The sequence below is a fragment of the Convolutriloba macropyga genome, chromosome 12 (genome assembly GCF_964194025.1).
Source record: "Convolutriloba macropyga chromosome 12, txConMacr16.3, whole genome shotgun sequence".
Taxonomy (NCBI): domain Eukaryota; kingdom Metazoa; phylum Xenacoelomorpha; order Acoela; family Convolutidae; genus Convolutriloba; species Convolutriloba macropyga.
The window spans coordinates 40,491,843-40,519,838 of record NC_134479.1 but is presented as its reverse complement, the minus strand read 5'-3'; the positions used below and the strand labels follow the sequence as shown (position 1 = coordinate 40,519,838).

Below are 27,996 nucleotides of genomic sequence, written 5' to 3'. Positions count from 1 at the left end.
CCTGACAAGGTGAAAATGCCACCCAAACGGACGAAACAATTAACTTCTACCAGTGGAGAGGAAAGAGATGGCTGGAATTGCGAGAAATGCAAGAAAGTGTTTATAGACCCCAATGACAAGATAATTGAATGCGACCGCTGTAGCAAACACTACTGTATCAAATGTATCAACATGCCAAGCGCAGCCTATGAATACATGACCAGACCAGAAGTTATCTGGTGTTGTGATGCATGTATCGACTTCGCCAGGACAACCATAAAAGAGGCAACACATCCACGGAATGATGTCGAAGAACTACGTAGCGACCTAAACACCACGATGAACTCGGTCAAAGCGCTGATGAATGACTTCTATTGCTTCATGAACGGACAGAAGAGCAGAGAAGTCCCCCAATCGAGCGGATCTACCGCCCAAAATTGGGTCCCTATTCCTCAGCAACCGGTGAAACCTATAAAAGAAATAATCCTAGAAGCATCTGCCGAACAGAAAAGAGAACAGGAGGAAGAAAGTAGACGAAGGAAGAACATTGTAATTCACAGAGCACCGGAAGACAACCAACAGGGAGAAGAAGAGAGACTCAAAGAAGACGACGAACTAGTTGACTCATTACTGTGCGAGATTGAACTACCAGACTTACGAGCCAAAAAATGCAAGAGACTTGGTAAGAAACCCACCCAAGATGACCCAAATGCAAAAGATAGACCACTGATGGTAACATTCGAGACAGAGGAAGAGGTTGCAAAAGTTCTACAGAATTTGACTAAACTGAAGGGGAAGGAAAAACGACTCGTCAACCTGAGAGTTTCTCCAGACCGAAGTATGAAGGATCGAGAAATTGTCCGAGAACTAGTACAGAGGGCAAAAAACCTGACAGCAAACGAAACAGGAGACTACGTGCACCTCGTCCGAGGGAAAACCATAATAAGAGTCAGAGCCAGAAAAAAAACATACAGACGGAACCTCGAACTCTGGTTCAGCAACGTGGACACACTAAGTGCCCAGAAGACATCAGAACTTAGGATGCAAATTGAGGGATCAACTGTCAAACCGGACATTATCCTGTTATCAGAGGCAAAACCAAAAAACTCAACTCTACCATGGGACCCATTATGGCACAAAATTGACAACTATTCACTGGAGGGTACCAATATGAACCCAAAGGAAAATGGACGAGGACTTCTGACCTACATCCGAGACGACCTAAAATATAACTTGATAAGTGAGGAATCCATTACCGAGATCCAACAACTTGAGATCAAATTAGCCGGCAGCACTTTAACAGTAGTAAACATGTATCGTAGCCCGAGATCCTGCGACGAAAACAACGCGAAAATCAACGAGTATCTGAAAAATATCGGAAGATCAAGGAAAAAATTCATAGTGGTAGGCGACTTCAATTATCCAGATATTGATTGGGAAGTGGCACGTGCAACTGGTGAAGCAGAGAGCAACGAATGGAGATTCCTGGAAGCCGTGAAGGACTCTTTCATGGAACAACATGTGAAGACGCCCACTCGAAGTGCCAGAAACAACCGACCATCTTTGCTAGATCTAATGCTGACGCATAGTTCCCTGGAACCAAAGAGAATAGACCATTGTGCACCCTTAGGAAAAGGCGATCATGTAATGACCAAAACATCGTTTGCTCTAACTGTAGGAACTGACATCAAGTATCGCCGAAACTACAGGAAATCCAACTTCAAAGCCATCAGAAAGTACCTGAAATCTAAATTAGACACCTACTCCACAGTCAACCAAAATGTAAACGAGAAATGGGAGCTCTTCCGGGACACGATCCAGACCGCAGTGGAGAACCACGTTCCATTGACAAAAATAACAAGAGGAGAAAAAAGTAGATTACCACTTGACTCCGCAACTAGAGAAGCCATCAAACCAAAGAAGAAGACATGGAAGCAGTTCATCAAGGAGAACTCGGACTGGTCATATCGAGAGTACGCACGAAGACGGAACATGGTCAGGAAGCTAACTAGAAAACGCCAACATGAAAAAGAACAAACTGTGGCAGCGGTGTGCAAGAGCAACCCGAAAGCGTTTTGGTCTTTCGTCAACCAGAAAACGAAAACAAGGGAAACCATCCCCGACCTTGAGAGGGAGGATGGAAACACGACAAGCTGTGACTATTAGAAAGCAGAAACGTTATCCAAGTTCTTCGCATCTGTGTTTGTCCACGAAGAAGAACCAGACTGGGACATTGCAGTCACAAACCGAGACCAAATCGACGACAACATCAATATATCAACAAGTGAAGTCTTAGAGCAACTAAAAAAATTAGACGACACGAAATCACCAGGATATGACGGAATCCACGCTAGAGTTCTGCTGGATGCAAGAGAAAAAATAGCTGAATATCTCACAGAAATTTTCAACGAATCTTGGAGAACAGGTACAGTCCCGGAGGACTGGAGAAGGGCCAACATCTCAGCGATCTACAAAAAAGGACCAAAGAAAGACGCAGCTAACTACAGACCGGTTAGCCTGACATCCGTATGCTGCAAAGTTATGGAGAAGTTTGTAAGAAAACACCTCATGAACCATATTCTGACAAACGACCTGAATAGTCAGAAACAGTATGTTTTCATGACTGGAAGGTCGACAACACTGCAGCTCTTAAGAGCAATGGACGATTGGACAGAAGCGCTAGATAAGAATAACGAAGTGGATATTATCTATCTTGACTTCAAAAAAGCCTTCGACACAGTCCCTCACCAGAGACTCTTCAGAGTACTACATCAACTTGGAATTGGAGGTAAAACCCACGACTGGATCCGAAGTTTCCTCAATGGAAGAGAGCAAAGAGTGATGGTAAACGAAATTCCTTCAAGATGGGAACCAGTACTGAGCGGAATACCGCAAGGATCGGTACTAGGACCAGTCTTGTTCATCATCTACATCAACTCAATGACAGACGTGGTTCAGTCCCCACTCCTACTGTTCGCAGACGACGCAAAGCTCTACAGAGAGATCTCAACAGTAGAAGATCAACTAATCCTCCAGAAAGACCTAGAAGAACTCCGAACATGGTCGAAGACGAGCCTCCTTGAGTTCAACGCAGAGAAATCTGTAAAGATGACATTGACATCAAAGAAGAAGACCACATCAGAGAGAACGTACAATCTTAACAAAGACCAAAATCTTAAGAGTGTGTACAAAGAGAAAGACCTGGGAATAATGACCGACAGCAAACTTAGTTTCGAAGAGCACATCTGTATGAAGTTGAAGAAAGCGAACTCTATTCTTGCCCTAATCCGCAGAAGTTTTATTAACATCAGCAAACAAGTATTTCTACAACTGTACAAAGCATTAATCAGACCCCACCTAGAGTACGCGAACCAAATCTGGTATCCAAATCTTAAAAAGCATAAGACCAGTATAGAAAATCTTCAAAGAAGAGCCACAAGGCTAGTTGGATCCCTGCGAGGTTTAAGTTATGAAGAGCGGCTCAGGGAACTCAAGCTACCAACCACAGAATACAGAAGACAAAGAGGCCGGATGATAGAAATCTTCAAAATCATCAATGGAATGTACGACGAATCTGCTGCGGGAAATCTAATTCAGTTTATCGAACGAAACTCGAGGAAACATGGGCAGCAACTTTCCATCAGAAGAGCACGACTGGAGCTGAGGAAAAAGTTTTTCTCAGTTGATGGACCTAAAGATTGGAACGAGTTACCAGAACACGTCGTGTCAAGTGAAAGCTTGGATATCTTCAAGACACGACTTGACAGACACTGGCAACACAGGATGTTCCGCGAATTGTCCTAGGGTAAGGGACAACACGGAGGAGCTGGTCGACAGAGGCAACAAACCTACAGACCAGAATACTCGAACTCGAACATTAGTTGGAATTATTTGAAGAAGAACGTTATAAACGTTCGATGCCTCCTATCTTTTAATAACTGAGATTTGATCTTCTGATTATATGTTCATTATATTTGATTTGACGCCATTGTTGTTATTTTAACTCATTACGTAGAGTTAGATATATTTAGTCAACGACAAGTGTAAATACTTTGTAAGTAATTTAATTCGATTGTGCATCAATTTTAAGTCAACCTGATGATGAACGAAAAATTTGAATGCGTTCGTTGATAGATTTCATTTTACAATTGATTTGTTTTTCGTTGCCGCTGAATATTGAGTTTTGCTTTGCAGTAGAAACCCTGTTGAGGTGATTACTATCAATTAACATAAGATATACATATCAAAACAAATCTATGGAGATATCAAAGCGCAGCACGCAGATATTGGAACGTATTGATAAATGAGTGTCGGATTCTACTGTTTTGAACTATCAGAGACTTTGAAAGAGGGACTTCTGGTTTTGAGTTGTATATTCAGGTGCAAGAGGCTGCCGAGTTTAATTAACATTTGAAACAAAAGTTGCCGGGTTTAATTAAATTTAAAATAAAAGATTAAATTAACACAGTGATTTGCGATCGCGTTCCTGTCTTTAGTGATTTGCAATCGCGTTCCTGTCTTTAGATCACTTTTTCAAATTGAAGCATTTAAAATTGAACTCTTGTTATTGGGGTTCCATTAAAGCGAGATACATCATTGTTACTTCAGATTAATTGTAAAAAATGATGCAATTGAAAGAAGTTTTTATCGTGAGTGCAGTGAGAACTCCAATCGCGGCATCGTTTGTTGGTGCTTTGAAGGATGTTTCAACATTGCGACTTGGCTCGTGTGCTATTGAAGCGGCAGTGAAGCGAGCTAGTATGTTAGTTAAATAGTATGACTTCTACTATTATACCTATGCGGTTCTATTCCGTCTCCTAACATTGCTGATCTATTTGGTTACTCTACTTCTAGGTTTAAATAACATTTTGTTGCACTATGTTTTGAGTAAAATCGACCTGTGAGGGAGATAGAAGAGAAGAAGAAAGTCTCAATTGAATCAAATGTTGAAGGCGAGGAGGCTATCATTTGACTATAAGTACTTATAAATTGAAAACTAAAGATTGAATTAACATAAAGAGAGGTTGTAATGTTGAGTGAGCTTTGGAAAACTTCCTGAAAACTATTTGAACCGAAAATCACACCAGGTAGTTGCATTGAAATTTTTTGGATTATTATTTAATTCTTTATAAACTGACTTGTATTTAAGTCTCCCCTCCCGCACTATGGCACTGCAAGAACTATCAATGTCGGTTGGCCGCTTGGAACCACGGCACCCTCTGAGGCATATGATAGCGCTGCGCATAAGAGAAAAACTTCTCGTGCGTATGTACGTTATTGCGTCGGAGTACGATTCGTCTTTTTTTTTCAGCAGTTTTGCTAGCTAGTTGTTTTATAGTGCGCGTTGCGGACGGTCCTATGCCCCATGCAGGAAAACACGAGCGGAACGAAGTTACTCTTCTCGACGTCAAGTATCCGCTGCTCATATTTCAGGCACTTCAACAACTCATTATACTTGTACGCTTCTACGGAGTTTTTCGGACATGACTTGGCAAGTGGGTTAAAGATCTTCCTTCACGTCGAAGAAATAACGGCTGAACCTGGACCCCAACAGGCCATTCGCTTTAATGTCTAGTCGCGCGTTTTCATCGGTGCTAGTAATTTTGTGTATAAAGGACTCGCCTTGAAGTAACTGAAGAGTCGGCTCAACTTCAACATCATAGCAAAGTCATGCATGATTTTAGCAAAGGTGTCTCGGATCTCGTTGTGTCTCATGTGTGTATACCCCTCCTCCCCCTTCGCACAGCGGAGAGCATGTGATAGGGTAAACTTTTCACCACATAGACAACTAATGAGCGTATTTTTTTCCTCAATGTTATATCTAATACAATTTGGACTTCGTTTATGTAAAACCGTAACGTTTAAGCGATAGAGCTTTGAGCCAGTTCGAGGCTCCTTTTTCCTAAGCTTTTTCTATTACGTGGCGTTGCTCTGCGGTCGAAAAATATTCAAGCCTGCGGTTCGTTGGTCGTGCGTTATGCGTTCTTGGGTGAGATGAGCATTTGCTCGATCCTCATCTTCAACAGGAGCGCATGACGTTAGCGAAGCAGCGTACTCCGTTTCGTAATCTATTGGCTCCTTGATGTTACGTCCGCCCTCCCGGTTTGGTAGCGAATACAATCGCCCTTCGGATTGAGACACCGGAAAGTCAAAAGACGACGTTAGGACGTGCTTTTGGGTGTTGCTTTCTGCGTCTGTGAAGATATTCCGTGAATTTGGCGTTGTCCGGGACCCGAAATATAATTTTTGTTGCACGCCTTTTGTGAGGCATGCGTAAGCGTTCTGAAGGGATGTTTTTGCTTCCTGCCCGAATTTTTGCAACAAATTGGAATACTTTCGAGCTGTAGCTGCATTAAAATTCTCATAGGCTTTCTCATTGCCTATTACAGATCCTAGAACGCCGCAGCCGTCAACAGTTTCAAGTGCCGTCCCCTCAAACAACCTGAGAGCTTTGATCTTTGCTGCCTCTTTTCCTATTGACACTTGGAGCGTTCACGCTGTAGCCAAAATAGCTACCATTTTGTGAGTTGATAGAAAAAAAAAGAGTAAGTCCGCCAAACGTCCTACTGCGCTGCCCTCGTCCGCGTACCATTTTTGCGACACGTGTAAAATCTGGACAAGCCTAAGCAAGGGGAGGGTGGCTACTCCATACATAGCCATAGCAATGGGATCACCTTGAATTGTGCCCTGTAGAGACTGCAGTGTTTTACCTGCGACATATAAATCCGACGGGCGATGGGGCTGAATATGAGTTTTGAACAATAAAACGCAAGGCGGGGCAAGTTCTCGATATTTTCAACTGCCAAGTTACGGTTGAGACAGTTGAAGGCGTTTTTTTCGTCTACTAGGAGAACAGGTTCATTTTCAGGTTTGTCATATTGCGAGCGCAGAGACTGAATTGCGTGTTCAATTCCGCATTTTTGGCCTGGGCAAATATGTGTGTTGCCGCCCAAGAAGCGTAGGTCGTTTTCGATACGCTTGATGCATTTGCCTATGATGCGCCGAAGAACTTCTCCTACGCTAATAGGTCGAACACCGGGGTTTTTGTTTAAGGGGATTAGTCTGCATGCGTTGTACGCTTCGAGAGATTTTTCAGATACTTTTTCAGAATAGCAACTGAGAAATAAAAATTGAAAGAAATAAAATGCTGATTGGGCTATTTTGTTGCTGCCAATTTCCAATCACTTTAATTCTGATAGGCTCAAAAATGCATTGGTGTTGACATTTTGTTGCAAAAACTAAATTGCAATCGGTTTGAATATTTATTTGAGCAGATTGGGAGATTTTTTGGTGCATGATTCTTTCAATTCATTTTGACATTGCATTAGTAATGAAGACTAGTCTATGATTAGAAGGAATTGTTGTATCCTTCTTATGCAATGGCAGGTTTTTTGCAAGTTGATCTGGAAAACATTCCTGCCTTAAGCATATGGAGGCACTGTGCAAGATCCGAATGGTTTCCTACAATTCTTGTATGTGCCTAATAATATTCCATTTATTTTTTACGGTTTCCTGTTCTGTAAAGTAGACCACCGCATGTTCCTCTTGCTTTTGGTTTATCAAGTTCGAAAACCTTTTCTCTGACGGACCATATTTAAACCAATTGTTAATAATTTACCAACCTATTCAATGATGTTTCGGTCTGATGTCGAAGTTGAAACCTGTCTTCAAACTTTGCAAGAGGAAACGTTTCAAATATAAGTGTCACAACCCGATGCTGGATTAGAAATGAAAGCGAATGGCTTAGTGTTCTTGTTTCAGTCAAATTTCTTTTGATGTTCAAGTTTTAAACTTTTTGTTGAAAGTTGACAAAAAAAGCACACTTGATTCGTATGAATATCACGAGAGCATTGACATCTGAGCAATGAACCTTGAAGTCAAGAAGGCCATCCTCTTTCCTTTGGTCTTCTGCACTGCAGGAGCTGATCTGTCAGCATTGACAGCCATTAAAAGGTTTCCGGGAGAATAAACCAGGAAAAGAGGAATTTTTTTTACGTGATCACATACTCACATACATCAGGACAAAAATAAGCTTCAAACTTTTGGGTAGCTCCATAATCTGCCTCATGTTCTTGTTTTTCAGTTATTTAAGCTTCATGTAGTAGTAGTAAAAGCGTTGCGGTTGTCGTTTTGAGTTGTCTTGAATTTTTCAAAATATCTTCTCTAATCAAATCGCGATTTAAAGACGTAACCTACTAACGTCGGGCGAATGGCTCTCAAACGACTGGCGAGTGGTTGACTTTGTCATTAGCTAGCTGTGCGGCTTTGGGAGGCCAGCTTTAGCTTAATTTAGGGGGAATGTGAGTAAGGGGGTACGCGCGGAGGGGAGGTCGATCGTGCGGGGTTACTGTTGGGTGTGGAAGTGGGGGGACACGTGCCAATTCTGGACAAGCCTAAGCAAGGGGAGGGTGGCTACTCCATACATAGCCATAGCAATGGGATCACCTTGAATTGTGCCCTGTAGAGACTGCAGTGTTTTACCTGCGACATATAAATCCGACGGGCGATGGGGCTGAATATGAGTTTTGAACAATAAAACGCAAGGCGGGGCAAGTTCTCGATATTTTCAACTGCCAAGTTACGGTTGAGACAGTTGAAGGCGTTTTTTCGTCTACTAGGAGAACAGGTTCATTTTCAGATTTGTCATATTGCGAGCGCAGAGACTGAATTGCGTGTTCAATTCCGCATTTTTGGCCTGGGCAAATATGTGTGTTGCCGCCCAAGAAGCGTAGGTCGTTTTCGATACGCTTGATGCATTTGCCTATGATGCGCCGAATAACTTCTCTTACGCTAATAGGTCGAACACCGGGGTTTTTGTTTAAGGGGATTAGTCTGCATGCGTTGTACGCTTCGAGAGATTTTTCAGATACTTTTTCAGAATAGCAACTGAGAAATAAAAATTGAAAGAAATAAAAAAAAATGCTGTTTGGGCTATTTTGTTGCTGCCAATTTCCAATCACTTTAATTCTGATAGGCTCAAAAATGCATTGGTGTTGACATTTTGTTGCAAAAACTAAATTGCAATCGGTTTGAATATTTATTTGAGCAGATTGGGAGATTTTTTGGTGCATGATTCTTTCAATTCATTTTGACATTGCATTAGTAATGAAGACTAGTCTATGATTAGAGGGAATTGTTGTATCGTTCTTATGCAATGGCAGGTTTTTCGCAAGTTGATCTGGAAAACATTCCTGCCTTAAGCATATGGAGGCACTGTGCAAGATCCGAATGGTTTCCTACAATTCTTGTATGTGCCTAATAATATTCCATTTATGTTTTACGGTTTCCTGTTCTGTAAAGTAGACCACCGCATGTTCCTCTTGCTTTTGGTTTATCAAGTTCGAAAACCTTTTCTCTGACGGACCATATTTAAACCAATTGTTAATAATTTACCAACCTATTCAATGATGTTTCGGTCTGATGTCGAAGTTGAAACCTGTCTTCAAACTTTGCAAGAGGAAACGTTTCAAATATAAGTGTCACAACCCGATGCTGGATTAGAAATGAAAGCGAATGGCTTAGTGTTCTTGTTTCAGTCAAATTTCTTTTGATGTTCAAGTTTTAAACTTTTTGTTGAAAGTTGACAAAAAAAGCACACTTGATTCGTATGAATATCACGAGAGCATTGACATCTGAGCAATGAACCTTGAAGTCAAGAAGGCCATCCTCTGTCCTTTGGTCTTCTGCACTGCAGGAGCTGATCTGTCAGCATTGACAGCCATTAAAAGGTTTCCGGGAGAATAAACCAGGAAAAGAGGAATTTTTTTTACGTGATCACATACTCACATACATCAGGACAAAAATAAGCTTCAAACTTTTGGGTAGCTCCATAATCTGCCTCATGTTCTTGTTTTTCAGTTATTTAAGCTTCATGTAGTAGTAGTAAAAGCGTTGCGGTTGTCGTTTTGAGTTGTCTTGAATTTTTCAAAATATCTTCTCTAATCAAATCGCGATTTAAAGACGTAACCTACTAACGTCGGGCGAATGGCTCTCAAACGACTGGCGAGTGGTTGACTTTGTCATTAGCTAGCTGTGCGGCTTTGGGAGGCCAGCTTTAGCTTAATTTAGGGGGAATGTGAGTAAGGGGGTACGCGCGGAGGGGAGGTCGATCGTGCGGGGTTACTGTTGGGTGTGGAAGTGGGGGGGGGGGGGGGCAAACTGTTTACTTTTGTTAATCAATGTAGCTCTCGACAAGGTTTTATTGGTCTCTCTACTTTCTCTGACCTCACTGAATGAGATGAGCAGGTTGTTCAAAGTTTTTGTAGATTGTACATCAGATTACTGATGCGGGATTGATAATTGTGTTGGAAAACTAGATGATCTGGAGCTACTGAAGCATAAGATGGATTGAATGAGAAAAGCTTTTTAAAGTCTTTAAGTTTACAGAAAAGGGATCTGAAAGTTTAGAAATGTATGAAGAAAATATGAATAAAATCAAAATACAGTTGAATTTCCTAGAACTCATCACCCAAATCACGATTGAGGCGAAAAGCTCTCTGGTCGGTTGAAATTTGTAGCGAGATAGAAAAATGTAAGAAGCGTGCACGTGCTATATTTTACATACGGTAATGTACAAAATAAAAAAATCCAGGCGTTCATAAAAGGCGCCGTGATCCAAAGATGCGTTTTTTAATCGCCAACTTTTTAGGTATCCAACCCAGTGATGTAAATGAAGTGTATATGGGATGTGTGCTGCAGGCTGGACTGGGCCAGGCACCAGCTCGTCAAGCTGCTCTGGGTGCTGGTCTGAGTAAGAGCACTCCATGTACCACTGTCAACAAAGTATGTGCTAGTGGAATGAAGAGTATAATGCTAGCTGCGCAAGGAATCATGTGTGGCCATCAAGTTAGTCGTAATCTCAGTTTCATCATGTCTAATTTGGAACACAAAAGTGAACTTTTGGATGTAAAACTTGATGAGTTGAGACGATGCAAAGCCCAGCACTGATCAATGAGTCTTTAAAGGTAGTTCTTTATGGGTTCACCTTATCATTATTAATGTACAAACAGGTTAAATCAATTTAAAAGGCATCTATAAGTAAAAGAGAAAGTTTGATTTCGGAATGAGTTAATGCTCCTGTTTTTCCTTTAAAACCAATTGATTGTTCTTGTTGCTGGGAGCCAATTCAAGCGCCGGGAAGGGCTTCGGCTGGCTCTGCTTGCTTTAATTCTTATTATTGGTGTTCTTGGCTAGCCTCTTAGTTGTTGATTCGTTCGTCGTTTTTCCATGCTTGGTAAGATATCAAATAATATTTTTTTATTCAATTAGAGAAAAAAGTTCTTAATTAAGTTTGATAATTCAAGAAATAAGGCGTGACAAGAAGATATAATTAGAGAGCGAAGGAAGTGAAAAAAAGGAAAAATAGGGCTTCGCCCGTGATGAGGACTGAACCACTGCGCCCCATTTGATAATAAGATTAGAGCACTGCGCTACAACTCGCTGTTTTAGTCGTAAAAAAGTTTAATTATGTTTTGTGAAAGTAAGCGTTAAGACGCGTTAAATTAAATTGCGGAAAGGTAAGAAAAAGTGCAGTTGCAACAGTTAATAACTGAACTTAAAAAAAAACAAAATTGTAACAATTAGAAAAATAAAGAAATATAAGCAGTAAAAAGCAGGAAGAATAAAAAGCAGTAAAAAGTCCTTTGCTAACCTAAACCTTAAACACCACTGAACCAAACTGCGCATAGCAATAAATTATGTCGTTAATTGTATAACTATAACTTAACTGTGATAACTGTAAGATATCATTGGAGTGAATGTGAAAATAAGAAAGTTGTCTTAGTTGAAAATGAAGCAAATCAATTAAGATGGAATTTTTTTTGAATAGTACTGATGAGATTTTCCAATAGATAAAAGCTGTGTAATCTGCTTAATTTTCCTCGTGTTTCTTACAGCTCAGCCTCGAATTTACTGGGTGAGCGGCTTGCTTAGCTGCGGGATTAGGACATGAGACGTTGTTTGTTTGACTTTTGGACCAAATTAACTAAGCAAGCGGCTAGCTATAAGTCATTGGTTGATAGCTGTTCTACAATAAGGGAACTTGAATTTAGACGAAATAAATAAAAACGAGAAGAGAAGACTGCAAGCTATTGCTCTGACTCGAACCATCTTCCACTGCTTCATTCGTTTCGTTCCAAAATCGTTAATTGCTTGGCCAACGTACTCTGATTATTGTTGATGTCGGCAGTATTTTATCGTCATTAGTACATATGGCAGTCTTGTCACTAGCTTGTTATGGCTACTGAGCCAGTCCGATATATTGCTTTACTGGAACTGTTTTTCATTACTGTTTTCACTAGAACTGTTTTTCATTACTGGAACTGTTTTTCACCCGGAGTTTCACATGATAGACCTGTTTTCTGAATATTTCAGACCACTTATCTGAAGTGACTTCCCAAGCCTGTTTTTACTGGAACTGTTTTTCAATACTGTTTCACTGGAACTGTTTTTCATTACTGGAACTGTTTTTCACCCAGAATTTCACATAATAGAGACCACTTATCTCAATGTTTTAGACCACTTATCTGAAGTGACTCTCCGACATTGCATGGTCGTTTTTTAATAAAACATTTGAGATATATTGCATTGGAAGATATATAGCATTACTGGAGTGGTTTTGCACCCGGAATTTCACATGATACACTCTAAAATTTGGCTCAAATAAGGGAAAGCCGGAACTTCTACCTCAGAATTGTATCAAATCTGAGTGATGAGCTGACTTTTTTTTCTATTTTTCAGCTCAACTGACTTGTTTTAAGTGTCGGAGCCCTAGGTTTTTTTGCTCTTCGGAATGAATTGCGATGCATCAGTTGGTCTTCACTCTCTTCAGTATGATGCCGCGTCATCAACACTTGGCGTTGACGCCCCGTCACCGCTAATATAGAATCTGAACCAGGCATAGACTAAAACCAGACTCTTAGACTCAAGGACCTTCGATATGTTAACCGTCGCGAGATAATTAACCATTCCATCCGCTAACCAATGTTCATTATGACGTGGATTGTGTAATAAAAGCATGATTTTAACTCTTTTACCGAGAACCAACATTGATAACATTTAGAATGTAACTGTGGCTGGTGGTATGGAGAGTATGTCCCAAGTGCCTTTCATCCTGAAAAGAGGTCAACCGCAATACGGAGGCGCCTCTCTTCTTGATTTAATTGTCCATGATGGATTAACAGATGCCTATGACAACTGTCACATGGGAATGTGTGCTGAGAACACAGCCAAAGTTCAGTCTATTTCGAGGTAAGACTTTTAAGGGTCTTTAAATAACGCGCTTGTTTATTTGGCACAGTACGTTTATATAGATTTCCCGGGCACCTCTTGAAGGGCCGTTTGACTTGTATGGTGTCCAAGGCGGTGAATTGAATTAGTTTTTGTTAGTAATTGCGTGTATCATCCATCTGCCATCTGAATTCAAATACTAATCTTGTCATGGACAATTTGATTGAAACACTAAACTTATTCAACAAAATGACAGTTTCTGAGTAAAGTCATTTCAAACTTGTGCAGACACTACTGTGGTTTAATTGTAGGAAAATTTTTATGCATTAAATCTCTTGCTGGCTGGAATGACTTTGCAAAATGAACCAAGCAATTAAGTTCTGGGGATATGGTGCTTTTTTCACACACTGCAGATCGGTGCAGTTTTGCAAAAAAAATTGTTGCTGAAAGTGGATAAAGGGATCCGAACTCGTTTAAAACAAAGCCAATCGAAGTTCCAAATGCTATCCTAAAACCCGGCTGTGTAACATAATAAAGCTAATTCTATAGTAACTGCGAACGCGATAATAAAAAGTTTTGACAAAAATCTGCAGAACAATTCTCGTGGTTTGTAAATGTAATATAAACGGCTATCGGGGGATATTTTCTCAAATCCATTCCAATAATTTTAAAATAGTATTACAGAGAGTTATAAGATAAGGGTTATAGGGAGCAGCAAGACGAATACGCAAAGCAGTCTTACACTCGGTCAGCAAAAGCGTGGACGGACGGTGTTTTCAAAGATGAGGTTGTCCCAGTCACCAAAGTTCACCCCAGAAGTGAGTCTTGTTTTAATTCTTTGAAATCCGATATCCAAAGTATTCCGATTCCGAAAGTATTTCCAGAACACTGGCTTGATGTTTTTAGTTGCCGGCAAGCGATAGTTGTGATGATCTTTTTGTGGCCCTAGGAAAAGGTAAACTTGCACTGCAGGGGGGGGGGGGGGGGCGTGAACTACCAGCCTTGGTCCTAGTGAGATTCAGTGCGCTCATGTACATTTTAAAGGAGCGGAGCGGAGTTATTGATATGGTGGTGTTTTCATTCCGATTTTGCTTATTTTCAATTCAAGAAAGTGCCACAACCTCCCCCACCTTTTTGCATTTCACGTAGAAAGTAGTCTTTACATATCAACCCAACATTCGGTGGACCAATTTGCTTCCTATCAAAGCGAAGATCTTTTTGAAACGTGTTTCAAAATTAGGCGGTTAACTGTACTCAGAAAACGTTCAATTTTACCAGTTTGACCTTACAAATATTAGTTAGATCCGCTTTTTTGAAAGTTGGAGTCGGCTGATCACAGTAGCAACTAATTGAATCAATCGGTGCTCGAAATATTGAAGATTTTCAAAATGGCCTTTCTTGAACCAGAGTAACATTTTTATTGTACAGTCAGAAACTAATGTAATAAACAAATTAAAAGTTGCCTGATTTTCCCCGCATTTCAATTTTACGCTACTTAGTTTCCAGGTTGATTTTTTGATAAGCTCAAAACACAACGTTCGCGAAACGATTTTTAAAAAAATTAGAAATGGCTTTCAGATATAGGTCAAAAGAAAATTGAGGGAGTCACTTTCTTTTATAAAGATTTACGCTAAAAACCTGTTATTCTTTTTGTGCATTTTTTGTATCACCGATTGTTCGTCTGAGCACAAAATTGTCGTGATGAGAAAAGGGATGAATTGTTAAAACCAGAGGGGACCTCGCGTTATTTAAGTTTAGTAGTCTCTAAGTTTGCGATTAATCGAAATTGTTGAGTAAACAGCGACATAAATTCGGGCTGTGAAAAGTAATTCCTGGAAGTTTAGAGCCCTCACTGCCCTCTGTGACTCATTTTGTCCACACTAAACTCTGTAGGTGTAAATTCACGATGTGAATTGAATTTTGGTGTGATTTGGATACCCTCTGTTTTGGGCCCCCTGCCAATTATGTCACCCCCCCCCCAACCGCTTTCACTTTCTAAGCTTCAGTCAGGGGCTATCAAAGCCATCAACTCGCTAGTTGTTAGAGAGTAAACGTTCTTTCGTTAGTCGCCTTTTTTTCTTAAATACTACACAGAATTGCTATCACAGCGTAGCAAAAAATTCAATATTTCGAAGCAAAAAAAAATCAAAATTCAGTATTTTGTTGTGTCAATTTTTTTTGCAAGAAGTTTTAATTTAGTACAATAACTTTTTCCAGTTAAAAATAAGCTTTTTTTCTGTTGTTTGACCATCTGATCTGATGTACCATCTGTTCAAAAGATCATTATCACCTTTTCCGAGGTTATAAGAGACGCGAAAATGACCACTTTTGAAATGTTCTGAATTTTCTCAATTCTCAAATTATGGTTATCTAATCGTTCCCGTGTAACTATTAGGATCACTGTTGGAAATAGTGTATCATTGTATCTGAGTTTCAAAAATTGTGACTTTTTCACACTTGAGTTCGTAATTTTTGAGTGATATAAGTTGCTCTCATTCTGAAAAAAAGTTGGTTGCTAATATAAACGCGATTGAGCGAAAGAGAATCAAAGCTATTGTAGCTTAATGATTAGGATGTCGGGTTGACGTTTTGGAGGTTCGGGTTTCGAACTCCTGTGATGTCCTTTTTTGCATCCATAAAACAATTCTTAGCTATGTCCCTATAAATTAAACTGCCCCGCCTGGTGTTCGAGAGCAATTCATTCGAAGTTAGTTTATGTTTATAGCTGCAAAGCTTTAAGCTGAGCGGAGCTATATTGCGGTGTCTTAGGTTCTTTACAATTCAAAGAATTTGAAATGTATTGGGGCGCTGTGTTTTTTTAAGGTGTGTTCGCACATTTTTCAATGACTTTGATCTTTCAAAACGGGATAAACAGGTAAATTCCAGCGGGCATTGTCTCATTAGAGAAACAAAGTGGGCTTTAGTATTCCTGCAAGTGCTTAAAGTGGTGCAGCTGCGGGGATGGCCTTAATTTAAGGTTAAAAGGTCATTTTTAGGAGTTTTTGGGCAGACAATGGTGCAATTTTTCATGTTTTTTTTTTGTGATTTTTTTGAGTTTTTTGCTTGATTAGTCTGAGGCTGAAGTTCTTAAAGTTGATGAAGTCCTTTTACGAGACAAAATTACTTTTAATGGCCTTTTTATGAGCTATATGTTTTGGAACTGCAAACACAAACACGCAAATTGATACTAATTTTTGCTATTATTTTTAAGATTTTCAAAATTTTTTCGTCATTTTTTGATTTCATCCTGTTTCAGGGTCCAGGGAATCTCCTTTAAGTTTTGATATTAGGACATTGCATAGTTTCTAGTTATAGTGGATTGGTTTTCAACATTTTAATGTCTCGAATATTAGCATTTTTCGATAAAATCTGCAATTTTTTTAAGGTTTCCGAAAGTTTTGTCAATGTTTGATATTTCTCTATTCTCAAAAGCCTGAAAACTTATTCCACGGTCTGATAAGAAGTTACTGCATGGTTGCTCGTTTCAATGGATTTGTCAACAATTAAACCTTTCGAATTTTAGAATTTTTTTGGTAGAATTTGCAATTTCGAGTTTTAAAAACATTTGTCGCTTATTCAGTTTTTCTTGCCTCAATAGCCAGGTAATCTCATCCAGGGTTTGATAATATGTTAATAATTACTGGCTAGTTGAATAATTTTCAACATTTTAAAAGAACGAATTTCTATTTTTTGAAATTTTTAAAAATTATTGCCTATCGATCTTTGAGCCATTGATTTTCTAAGGCTTGGAATTTGGTAACTGGATAGCATCTAGAGACACAGATATGATTCTGACGATATTAATATCACGATTTTTAGCAACATTTCATTAAAGTCTGCAATTGATTTCATTTTTTAAAAAAAAATTTCGGTCCTTTTCGAGTTAATCGATCTTCAAGGGCCAATGAATTTTTTTCAGGTCGTTCTGATATAGTTCGGTACCAATAGCAGAGACAATTTGTTTTGAACATATCTTTGAAATGGGTATTTTTTGGATTAAATTTTGCCTTATGGGTAAAAGCTTAAGAGTTTTTAGCAATGAGTGTATATTTGTTTTGTTTGATTGTTTTGGTTTCTCAATTTTTTTGATGATTTTGTTTTTTTTTGGCTGGCATTGTTCAGTTGATCTGATCTGCTGGTCAGGTAGAGTACTTCTAAATTTTTTTATTCAATTCTTTGAATTTTATTTCAGGATTTGTCCTGCTATGTTTTTTTTGTTTCGTCGCACTGACGCTCTTCTTCGTTTTAAATTTGTTCACACAGCAGAGCTGATACAGTCAAATTTTCTGAATGACTTCTTCCTCTCACTAACGGCTCTTGCGCGCGTGACGTTATTTCTCTCTCTTTCTCTCTCTCTCTCTCTCTCTCTCTCTCTCTCTCTCTCCTGCTCTCGCTAACAAAAGTTTTTGCGTGATAAGATTTTGATCATATGTGACTTGCCTCACTCAATAAAATGACTCGCGCTTTAAAACTTCAGTTTAATTTGAATTAAGTTAAGGTCAAAGGAACCCATATGTGTAATAAAGTTCCCTAATGAAAGGGCTTCTGCGCAATGAGTTTTAACAAGCTTTATTGATTTATCGCTCAATGTTTTTTACATAGCTTTTTGAGCGGCGTCGACTTCAATTTTTATCTGTATCTGCTTATATCTCTATTATATGGCACGCAAGTTTATTCTTTCGCAGCTATTCCGGCAATCTGCTGGCTATGTTGATTTTAGTTTTAGAGTAGAGAAGTTGTTGACTAATGCCTCTAGCGCCTATAGGAGATGCTGATAGCTTAATATTCATCGAAAAAATTAACATAGGGCTAGAATTCGTCCTGAAGCTGATAATGGTATATAATTCATTTTTCTGCTGCTAAACAGTTCAGTGACTCGTTCTAAATGCATCGCGTTTTTTTCCTTAATGTAATATTCTCTGATCTGAAATTCAATATAAAAGGTATGTTTTCCAGCTGTCTAACAAACTAGCTTTTTAATCGTACTCGAACGAAGTTTGACGCAATTATTGTAAACGTGTAACTCTTTTTCACGCAAAATTTTTGCTTGTGTATTGACTTTTCGAGTGACTTTTAGGCCATTGATTGAAGCAGGCTGCAATAGATTTGAGTGCCCACTAGTCGCTCGAGATCAATTCCGACCAGTTCTTTCGTTTATGTTTAACTATTTGATTTCTTTATTAGTAAACGGCGCAGCGAAAATGCTGAGTTTGTTGTAACCGCAATTTTGATATCCTCCAAACTTTTTCTACGCGCTTAATAGTAGAGGCTAAGCTTTAGCTAACTGCAGCCAAAGCCAGCCCGGTGAGTCCTTATAGAGCAAATTTTCCTTAAGTGGTTTTGTTTGTAACCAACGAATTGGAGCAAAAAGGTAACGTTCACGATTCTATTTTTTTCGATTTGTGTTTGTAAAAGTGATAAGCAAAAATATAAATTAACTCTCTGCATTACAATATGTACTAATTTTTTTGCAAAAGCGCCTATGCGTGATAATATGCATACTGCTGTGTTGATGAGACTTATGTTGCATCAATGTTGTGAATTACTGCTTTTGGAAGCATCATTATTTATAATGAAAACTGACATCGTAGTGCGGCCGGGGACAAGCGTTGGTGATATATATCTACCAGCTCGTTTTCTTCTCGACAACGATCCAATTTTCCTTATTTGATCGTGTGTTCGGATTGTGAGCGCAAATTGTTTTGTTTCGTGTTGTCGATTAGTTTTTTAGCGAGGAATAATGATGTATTTGGTCGTTGTGATAAGTTTTTTGCAGCCGTAACTATGACGTCGTGGGAATGTTGGGAATAAGAGCACGGGGAACATGAGCACCAATATTTTCTTTTTAAGATACCACTGCTTCGCAACTCGACTCTGCCTCCCGAAATTCCAAAAATTCCCATTGTTTTTTGGCTTCAAATAATTATTCCAGTTTGTAAAATACTTCCATGTCCGGATGAAGAGTTTAAAAAATACTTTTGAAAGTGTTCCGGCATGAATTTTTTGAAATGCTTCCGAATGATACGGTTTCGATAACTATACAAAGGGCATCACGGATATCTTTCGATTGAGCGTCCGTGTATGTCTAGGCCTTGTTGAGGTGTTTCCATTGCTTGACGAGGCATTTCTAACACTTTGGGTCCGTCTTTGGGCCATGGTCAATCCAGGTTCTTCCTAAAACAAGAAGATTCTTTCTAAAACAACAACAATTACTTGACTTTTTGTAACTGTTTCCTATTCCCCGTGAATTAATTTGGTCTATTCTGCCCCCCCCCCCCGCTTAGTGGGCATATGACGCCCCGCCCTCTCCCTCACCCCGAGGCGCACGTATTGTTTTATACATAGTAACGTACTATATAGCAGTAAATGGGGCATAAAAAACAACAAGGGGGGACAGAATATGTACCCATTTTTTTGCTTTTAATGGATTGTTATAGATTGTTGCCGCTTAATCAATCAATAAGCTTCGAAAACTCTGCACAGAAAGAAGGCATAATAATAATTTTATCATTTTTAATGTTCCTTCTTTGCCTTTCAATATTCTTTATTTGGAGAATACATTTTTTAAAATTGGAGAATAGAAAATGATTAATGTAGACGTGGGGTGTTTATCATAATAGCCCCCCCCTTTGTCGTAAAAATACCGTAATGGGGGCTATTTCTACTATTTCCAAGGTAATCGAAGAACTTGAACAATGCAAGGGTGAATTTATTGTCCATTTTTCATTGTACAATCAGATGGGACTTGTTTCCTTATTGTTGAACTTACAATTATAGTGTAGATTTTCGCAGATCGGGTTTTTTCGGACGAACATGACGATTTATTGTGTACGTTCATATTTTTATCCACTCGAACCCCTTTTATTATGACTCACGTTTAATTGCTCTCCAACGGCGTTGAAAGCTATTATTTTAATCGTCTGTCTTTTTGAATGGAAATTTTTATTTGACCGCTGTCTTCTAGAGTATTCTTTCGGTTCCACTTCTCTAGTGACTTATTCACGCTTGACCTCCTAATTTTTGCGTGATCTGAGTTGCTCCTATTCAGAAATTAAGTATGTTGCTAAAAAAAGAGAGATTGTAAGATAGAATAACACAAAGGCTTGTCGGATATCCCTCACTAGTCGGATAATGCTGCACCCATTAAGAAAATGCAAATTCACGTTGAAGAAAACTGCCCTGCATGTCGCTCGAGAGCAATTTGTCCGACTTAAGTCAGTTTATGTTTACTTCTTTTAAAAAGGTCGATTTTAGTGGCGTATTATTCACAAATTTCACAAAATGTGCTTGATTTGTTGTCGTTGCTCTACCACTTAACTTGTTTAAACTATGTGTCTAGGAAAACAATGTCAAGCTCTAGTAAATATACTCAAGCGAAATCCTATATACGAAGAAATGACAGTTGTATTATAGTGTTTTTAAAACAAACTAGAAGAATCAAATGAGTAAACAGAATAATGATCGCATTATCGTTTCAACATCGTAGCCAGCTTTTATTAGTTTTTCAAATATCCATTACTGCTCTGCAGCTTTTTTATATCTCATTTAAGTGCTCTCAAGCTAAGTTCATAACAATTGTTTTATGCTGATTTGTCTTATGACATTTTTCTTTGTCTTATTTTGCCGTATTTTGCTTGAACGATTGGTCCTTTCGTCTGGTGGAACGAGGTGAACTTGCAAAGCCCTGGAGCTTGTGTTGGACCTTTAATACTATAAAAGTATCAGGTTCACAAACACTGCCTAGAAACCTTATGTTATTTGCCTAGAGGGCATTCATTTGGATCTCCACGCTCCCCATTCGCATAAGCCCCTCTCCGCTGGCTTAACAAATTTTTATACATTATGCTATTTTTTTGATATTTCGCTTCTTGTGTCTTTTTTTAAATTGATCTCGAACGAAGTTTGAAGCAAATATGTTGAATGTATTGGTCTTTTTATGAAAAATTTTTGCTGGCCCCCTTTTTCTGCTTTTGTTTTAGAACATTCTGTGACTGCTCGAGTGACATTTTCACGCTTCACTTCACTTTTTATGAAATTTGTTGATAATTTAAAAGTGATTGTTAGAGGTTGAAAAACAACGCCGCCCTGGTCAGCTGTAGCTGAGTAGTTAAGATGTCTGACTGCTATCCTGGTTTGATTACTTCATAATGAATTTGATTGATTCTATTATATTTTGATGTCGGTTGTCTTGTCTGTGCTTTTTTTAGCTTTGTTATCTTAATGTTTTGTCAATATTTTTGTCCAGCAACAACTACAAAATCCATCGCTTGTGGGCAAAGCATCGAGAAATTAAGAACTAGAATTCGAGACTTCAAGAACCTCCGTTTTTCGAAATCTTAAATTTTTTCTTTATCTACCTTCCTTGGAATCTTTTCATCAACCTTTTCTTTCTAATTTTTTTACTTCTCTGTGCTAGTTCTACTCTTCTGCACAAATTGCTTTAAGCCGCAGTTTCTAAGCAATATAATCTAGAATCGACAGAGTCAGTATCAAAAAATGCAATCAGAAATAGAAACGTGATAAACCAATAAAGCCCAATTTTAGATAACCGCTATTTGAACTTGTTCTTATAAGTCTTAGTTAGCATCTCTATTGCTAATTGGCATTGATACTAGGGCCATCCAACTACAGAATGACATCAAAATAGTTTGGGTATGTTTGAAAGTTGAACCTATTTTCATGACACATGTAGAAGTTTTTGGGGGTATGAACGTTTCCACGGTTTTTTAATCACACTGTTTCTTTGTGCTACTTTGCCTCTCAGATTAATTTTCTTGCTGTTTCTTTGTTCAGGTTCCCAGCCTTATCTGCTCGATAACTTTTCCTAGAGAAGATACTATATCCTTCGTGCTCGTGATAATTTGTTTATGGCGCGGAATTTGAATATCTGTCTTCTAAAAGCCCTTTGCTCAATAATTGTTCATAATCAACGCATTGAGAAAAGCTGATGAAACAATTTTTTGGCGTACCTAACTTAAATTTTTCAGCGTTTTTAAAGTTGTTCTTTATTGTAAACATATTCTGTTCAAGTTTATTCTTTAGGGTCTCCGATTCTAAAGCTAATAATAAGGGCTGTTTATGATGCCTTAGAGATATCTGTGTATCGAAACATGACTGAGACAATTTTGATATCTAAGTTACAAATTTTTTCGGACACATGTTTTTGATTTTTAGAGGTTTGTTTTCATTGTGTTTTATCTGTCTTTGTTTCTGAAATGCATACTTAACTGCCTGGTATATGTGTTTTGACGAAGTAATAGCTGGATAGTGTTTTGACGAAGTAAGAGAGTTTCGTCTGTAAAATTTCGACCATTCATTGACTCCTCAAAAGCTGAAAACGGTTTTTAGCTTCACTTCTACCGCTCAGGAACCGATTATGTCCGTGCCTTTATTGGTATCTCACTTTTAGGGTTATTAGCTTGATAAGTTATTGGATTATAGTCGACTTACCTTGCTCCTACTTGAAATACCTTGACTATTGAAGTTTAACTAAATATGACAGCGGAGTGAGCTTGTACTAAAGCCCTAATTATCAACATAGCTCTATTGGAATTTTCTGACCTTAAGCTTGATAACCGAGATCAAAACATATAATAAAATTAGTCAGATATTAGACTAATAGTCACTTATTTTTGATATTATATGTTTCGATCTCGGCTGCTTTTTTGTCTGAGTTTGAGCTTTAGCTTCGTTAACTAAATATTCGTTGTCAGTTTTTTTGTCCAATTTTTAGCCACGTAACGACTAAAACGGCTATCACTTGAGAGCAATTCGTCGAGCAATTATGAACTAGCAATTGCTACTTCAAGTACCTCAAGTTTTCAATATGCACCTCAATTTTTCCTTTATCTGCCTTCACGGGAACCAACTTTTTCCTAATCTACGTACTATAACTTTTCAACTTTTCCTAATCTACGTACTATATCAACATTTCCTAATCTACGTACTACAAAAATTGTATTGATAACTTGAGATTGTCGGAGAGAACTTACATGGTAAATAACCTGTCTGCATTTGAAGTAGTAGAACAGAAGGTAATGAAGTCCGAGAAGTAATATTAAAATAACAGCCAGACACGCGAAAAACGAAAGAGACCCGAAAAGTGCTCCGAGCAGGCCTTTCTCAATATTGCGATATTGCTCTTTTTGCGAGCCATTCGCTATCATTTTCCCATATTTAAGTGCGGAAATCTGAAATTTTTCCAAAGTCAGTCAATGTGGATATTTATTGTTCCGATGTGTGAATGTTAGCTGAGGTCACGAAAGTTCGTGGAACTGTAACATGTATTTTGTAAATGTGGGTCCAGAATTAGATTTACACCGGGGGCTATTGTCTTTGAATTACAGCGCTATTTATGTCATCTATGTTGCGAAGAACTCAACAAGTTTTCCAAATAGTTTCGTCAAAACTGCAAGTTTGTTTTGATTGCGGCAGAATTTTATAAGTAGTAATAAATAAATGTCGACTTGGACGATAAATTTTAAAGATTTGGCTCCAGTCTGAATGCGCGAACACGAACCGAATTACTAAGATAGAAGTTTCGTTGTTACAATTTTCCGTCACCGGATAATGTAATGTTTAAATGTACATGGGTAGGCTTTACAGTTGGTTTAAAAGGCGAGCTTAAGTTCTAAGTTGACGCAAGTTCTTAGACAATTGTTAAACATTTTCTAATGAATACATGAATAAATATGCAAATGTACTAAGTTGTAATTTGTAAAGTTGGTTTTAGTTTGTATAGAACTTTTTCTAAATTTGTTTGAAGTTGAAGCCGAGCTGGGACGAAACAGTTTAACTAGTAAATTTTATGTAACATATTGGTAATGCGTTGTAATTGAAGTGAAATTTTTTTAATCCTTGAAAAGTTTTCCTCTCAATGACATGAAAAGTTGAAAATGTCCCTAATCGAAAGCAATGGAAAAAGTTTAGACTTTTAAAGTCATTTTGAAGTCTTTTAAAGGCATCATTTAAATAATAGAAGCCACAAGCTATTATTTGCACTAAAATGCGTAGTAAGAAAATTCGCCAAAGCCAAAAAATAAGAAGGCCATGCGATTTAAAACAAATATTGTAGCAAAATTTAATATATTGGTATACTTCGATCGTTGAGGGAAATTTAATTTGAAAACAAATGTTGCAACGAAAGAGTCATAACTATAATATGTTATAACTATGTTATGAGTGTGGTAATTTAATTTAGAAATAGTGTAAAATTAGTGGTTTGTTCACCATATGCAGTTAGTCATTTTGACTGACGGTTTTTTTCTTTAAACTTGCATTGTTTATTTTGCCGTCATATTGTTGTTTGTTTTGTAGGATTGGGTCTGTACCACTTCTTTGTTTACACAATCATCTTGTGTAGGAAAAGTGTCTCAGTTTTCTGTTTGTTTTCATTTTCAAATTGGATATCAAATTTAAGTGGGCAAAGACCTGTAATATTGAGGATGTCAAGCGCTCTTTTGGCAGAAAAATCGATCAGGCGAAGAACGGAGCACTTTTTTTCTCAACAAGCTGGTTTTTAAAACGTTAAAGGATGCTTTCCTCTCTCCAAGCTTAATATCAAATTTTTTTGAGGTCTTCATTTTTCATATATATCTGGGAAATTTTTATGTTTCCGACAGCTGAAAACATCTGAAACATTCATCATTACCTCTGAACAATTATATTTTATTTATGCTGTTTAGAATTTTTCGTTTTCTCAAGGTGCTGAATAATGAAAAGAACAAAATATTTCAGCCGACTGAGAAATATTCTGTTGTTTGTTTATTGAGCGATCTGCTACTGTTCAACAATAAGGAATCTTTCCTGTCTTGAAGTGTTTGTTTCCATTTAAAGAGTGGTCTCTATACTTTGAACAGATTAAGAAAGTGAAGTTGAGCCCTGTTATTTTTATTGTAAAAAGAGCTTGAGTTGCAAAAATAGCCTATAAAGGCTGTTATACTGGTCAAGACCGTTGTTGTTTTGTTATTCTGACCAGTGTTTGTTGTGAAATGAACGATTTAACCGGAGGCCGAGAGGAAAGGGAAAGAAGGGGTGATTTTCTTGTTAGCTAATTTTTACTTCTCGCTGTTAGCAAGTTTCGCAGTTCAGCTTTTGTTTGTTTTAATTTTTATTTTAAGAGAAATTTTGTACCCCCAAGACAAAGTTTTCAAGCTTCTCTCAACAACTCTATGTGCCCTAGAGCGATAATATTAGTTTGTCTAACCTATTGTAAGACGAATTTATTTTTGAAACAAATTTCCAGAGTTCTAACTTTGACTTTGGGTCTTCTTCATTGCTCTTGCATGAAAATATATATTTTTACTTTTTTAATGCAAAATTGTTGCTTGACCGTTTTTGTTCTTGAATATATTTCTGATCGCAGGGGCCATTTCTCTTCTCAAGCGACGTTTTCTCGGTTGACTTCTTGATTTATGCATGATCCTAATGGCTTTCCTTCAGAATTTTAGCCGCTAATCTGATTCGCGACCGTATATTAATAGCAGTTTAATCAAAAGTTCGCCAAAATATGATTCAATTTTCTTCCAAAACTTAGTAGCGGTCTAATGGAAGCTGTAATGACATCTTAACAGGCTTCTACCATGCGTGCGCTGAATTGATCTAGAATTAAATTGAGCTCCCGCCTGTCGTTCGAAAACAATTGGTCTTTCTTTAGTCGGCTATCGCCAGCTAAAGATTGTTTTTCAGGTTAAAGAGGGGTAAGGATTGTAATAGTGACCAGAATAGTATAGCTGAGTCGTTTCTTTCTCTACCCGAAGATTGCCCGCTTTATAGCTGTTTTTCAAACCATATTTCGTGCGGTCAAATTTTAGATATTTTTTTCTGACAACTATCTATGCTACTGTTTTCAGCACTGTTGCTACTATTGACTTATAAATTATCATATTGTTACGTTTTTGAATTTCGGGTCTCTTCTAACGTGTTATTGCTGCTAAATGTATTTCTGAACATTTTTGTTTACGTTACCGAATTTTTGAATTTGATAATGTGAATCAGAAAGTTAAAATTATTCGAGCTTTGTCAAAATTCTGATTGGTTTCTACTGAATTGAATTGGCTGATCACTATGCCATCATGAATTAAAAATTAAGCTCATTAAAAGTTGATAGATCTTATTTTTTGTTTTGTGATATAGCTACCCTAAAAATGTTGCTGTTATCGTTCACTATTACTAGAATGTAGCTATAACTTTCTTGTAGCGCGATTGCTAATAACTGGTATAGTTTGAGGCCTGATCCTCTGACTAAATTTTGAACAATCAATATGTACTATGTTGGTTGTTCAAAAGAAAAGAATAAAATAGAATAACCTTTTAAAGAAACCTTTTATCGTTTTCGTGCATCATTTTTTTTTTCGTAGATAATTAAAAAGTACACTTGGTTGTTCAAAATTTAGTTGAAATTTCAGGCTTCAAACTGGAAAGTTGCTAAATTGTTAGCGTTTGAGTCAATTATGTTGCGCGTTGTTTGCAGTTTTCTTCTAAAATCTGTTAGGCGATGCTCATTATCTTAACGAAAATATATATTTTATATATATATATATATATATATATATATATATATAATCTCGTGTTATAACTCTTATCGTTTGCTTTTTTTGTCTATCAAGTCGCTATGCCTGTGCTGTAACTGTATCCTAAACCGTTTTGACTGGATTTTTGTGCCGTTATTTTTCCAATGAAGCTTTTCAGTATAATTTTTGCTAATTGCCAATCCGATCATGGGTCTAGTAAAAAGCATTCGGTTTTTTCCAGATTTTTTGCAAAAAATGAACTGCTTTAGGCATGGTGAAATAGTGAACAATTAATATATCAGCTTAGTCATAAATGTTTTTGCAAACGATTTTAATGCAAATTTAAATGCAGCATCTTAATTCTTTGGGTGTTTTGTTGTGTTCTCTGGTGATTTTTGTTGAGGTTGAGCTGTTGAATGTGAACGCTGAGTGTTTATCACGACGCAACGTTTAAACAAAATTATTTCGAGCAGCTACCTGTCGTTGGAAATGAATTGGTCCGTCTCTAGTCGCCTATCGCCAGTTCGTTTCTTCTCAGGTTAAGGATTGTATTAGGGAACTGAATAGTAAAACTGTCATTTCTTTATTTTCTACACAGAGATTGCTCGTTATATAGCCGTTTTTCAAAATCTTGTTTTGTGCTGCCAAATCTGTGCTACTGTTTTCAGCACTGTTGATACTGTTGACTTATAAATGATCATATTGTTACGTTTTTGAATTTCGGGTCTCTTCTAAGGTGTTATTGCTGCTCAATGTATTTCTGAACATTTTTGTTTACGTTACCGAATTCTTGATTTTGATAAATTGAATCAGAAAGTTAAAATGATTCGCGCTTTATGTCAAAATTCTGATTGGCTTCTACTGAAATGAATTGGGTGATCACTGTGACATAATGAATTAAAATTTAAGCTCATTAGAAGTTGATAGATCTTATATTTTTTGTTTTTTTTTGTGATAAGATTATCTGAAGAATGAATTAGCTAATCTAAAAATGTTGCTGTTATCGTTCACTATTACTAGAATTTAGCTATAACTCTCTTGTAGCGCGATTGCTAATAACTGGAATAGTTTGAGGCCTGAGCCTCCGGCTAAGTTTTGAACAATCAATTTGTATTTTATTGTTTGTTCAAAAGAAAAGAAAAAAAATAGAATAACCTTTTAAATAAACCTTTTATCCGTTTCGTCCATCATCTTTCTTTCCTTCGTAGATCATTATGAAGTACATGGAAAGTTGCTAAATTTTTAGCGTTTGAGTCAATTTACGTTGCGCGTTGTTTGC

At 37.7% G+C, this 27,996-nt stretch overlaps 3 protein-coding genes across 4 annotated transcripts in view; 2 read left to right on the top strand and 1 right to left on the bottom strand.

Moving 5' to 3' along the window:
• LOC142350815 (acetyl-CoA acetyltransferase B, mitochondrial-like) overlaps positions 1-27,996 on the top strand; it is a 406,383-nt gene that overhangs the window by 359,430 nt on the left and 18,957 nt on the right. Inside the window, exons 2-5 of one of the 2 annotated variants that reach the window (XM_075402773.1) lie at positions 4,588-4,737; positions 10,628-10,824; positions 13,040-13,227; positions 13,915-14,024. In XM_075402773.1, coding sequence (XP_075258888.1) covers positions 4,602-4,737; positions 10,628-10,824; positions 13,040-13,227; positions 13,915-14,024 — 631 coding nt within the window. In that variant the 5' untranslated portion in view covers positions 4,588-4,601. Of the gene's footprint in view, positions 1-4,587; positions 4,742-10,627; positions 10,825-13,039; positions 13,228-13,914; positions 14,025-27,996 lie in introns of those variants that run through there. The other variant, XM_075402774.1, reaches the window with a different exon arrangement.
• On the top strand, positions 16-3,783 carry LOC142350497 (uncharacterized). The gene is made up of 2 exons (XM_075402348.1): positions 16-1,974; positions 2,146-3,783. Exons 1-2 carry the CDS (start codon positions 16-18, stop codon positions 3,781-3,783), a joined length of 3,597 nt encoding a protein of 1,198 aa, XP_075258463.1.
• Positions 18,622-24,279, bottom strand: LOC142350819 (uncharacterized). The gene is made up of 2 exons (XM_075402777.1): positions 23,199-24,279; positions 18,622-19,380 (listed from the first exon to the last, which is right to left on the bottom strand). The coding sequence occupies exons 1-2, from the start codon at positions 23,370-23,372 to the stop codon at positions 19,243-19,245; spliced, it is 312 nt and encodes a 103-aa protein (XP_075258892.1). The 5' UTR covers positions 23,373-24,279; the 3' UTR covers positions 18,622-19,242.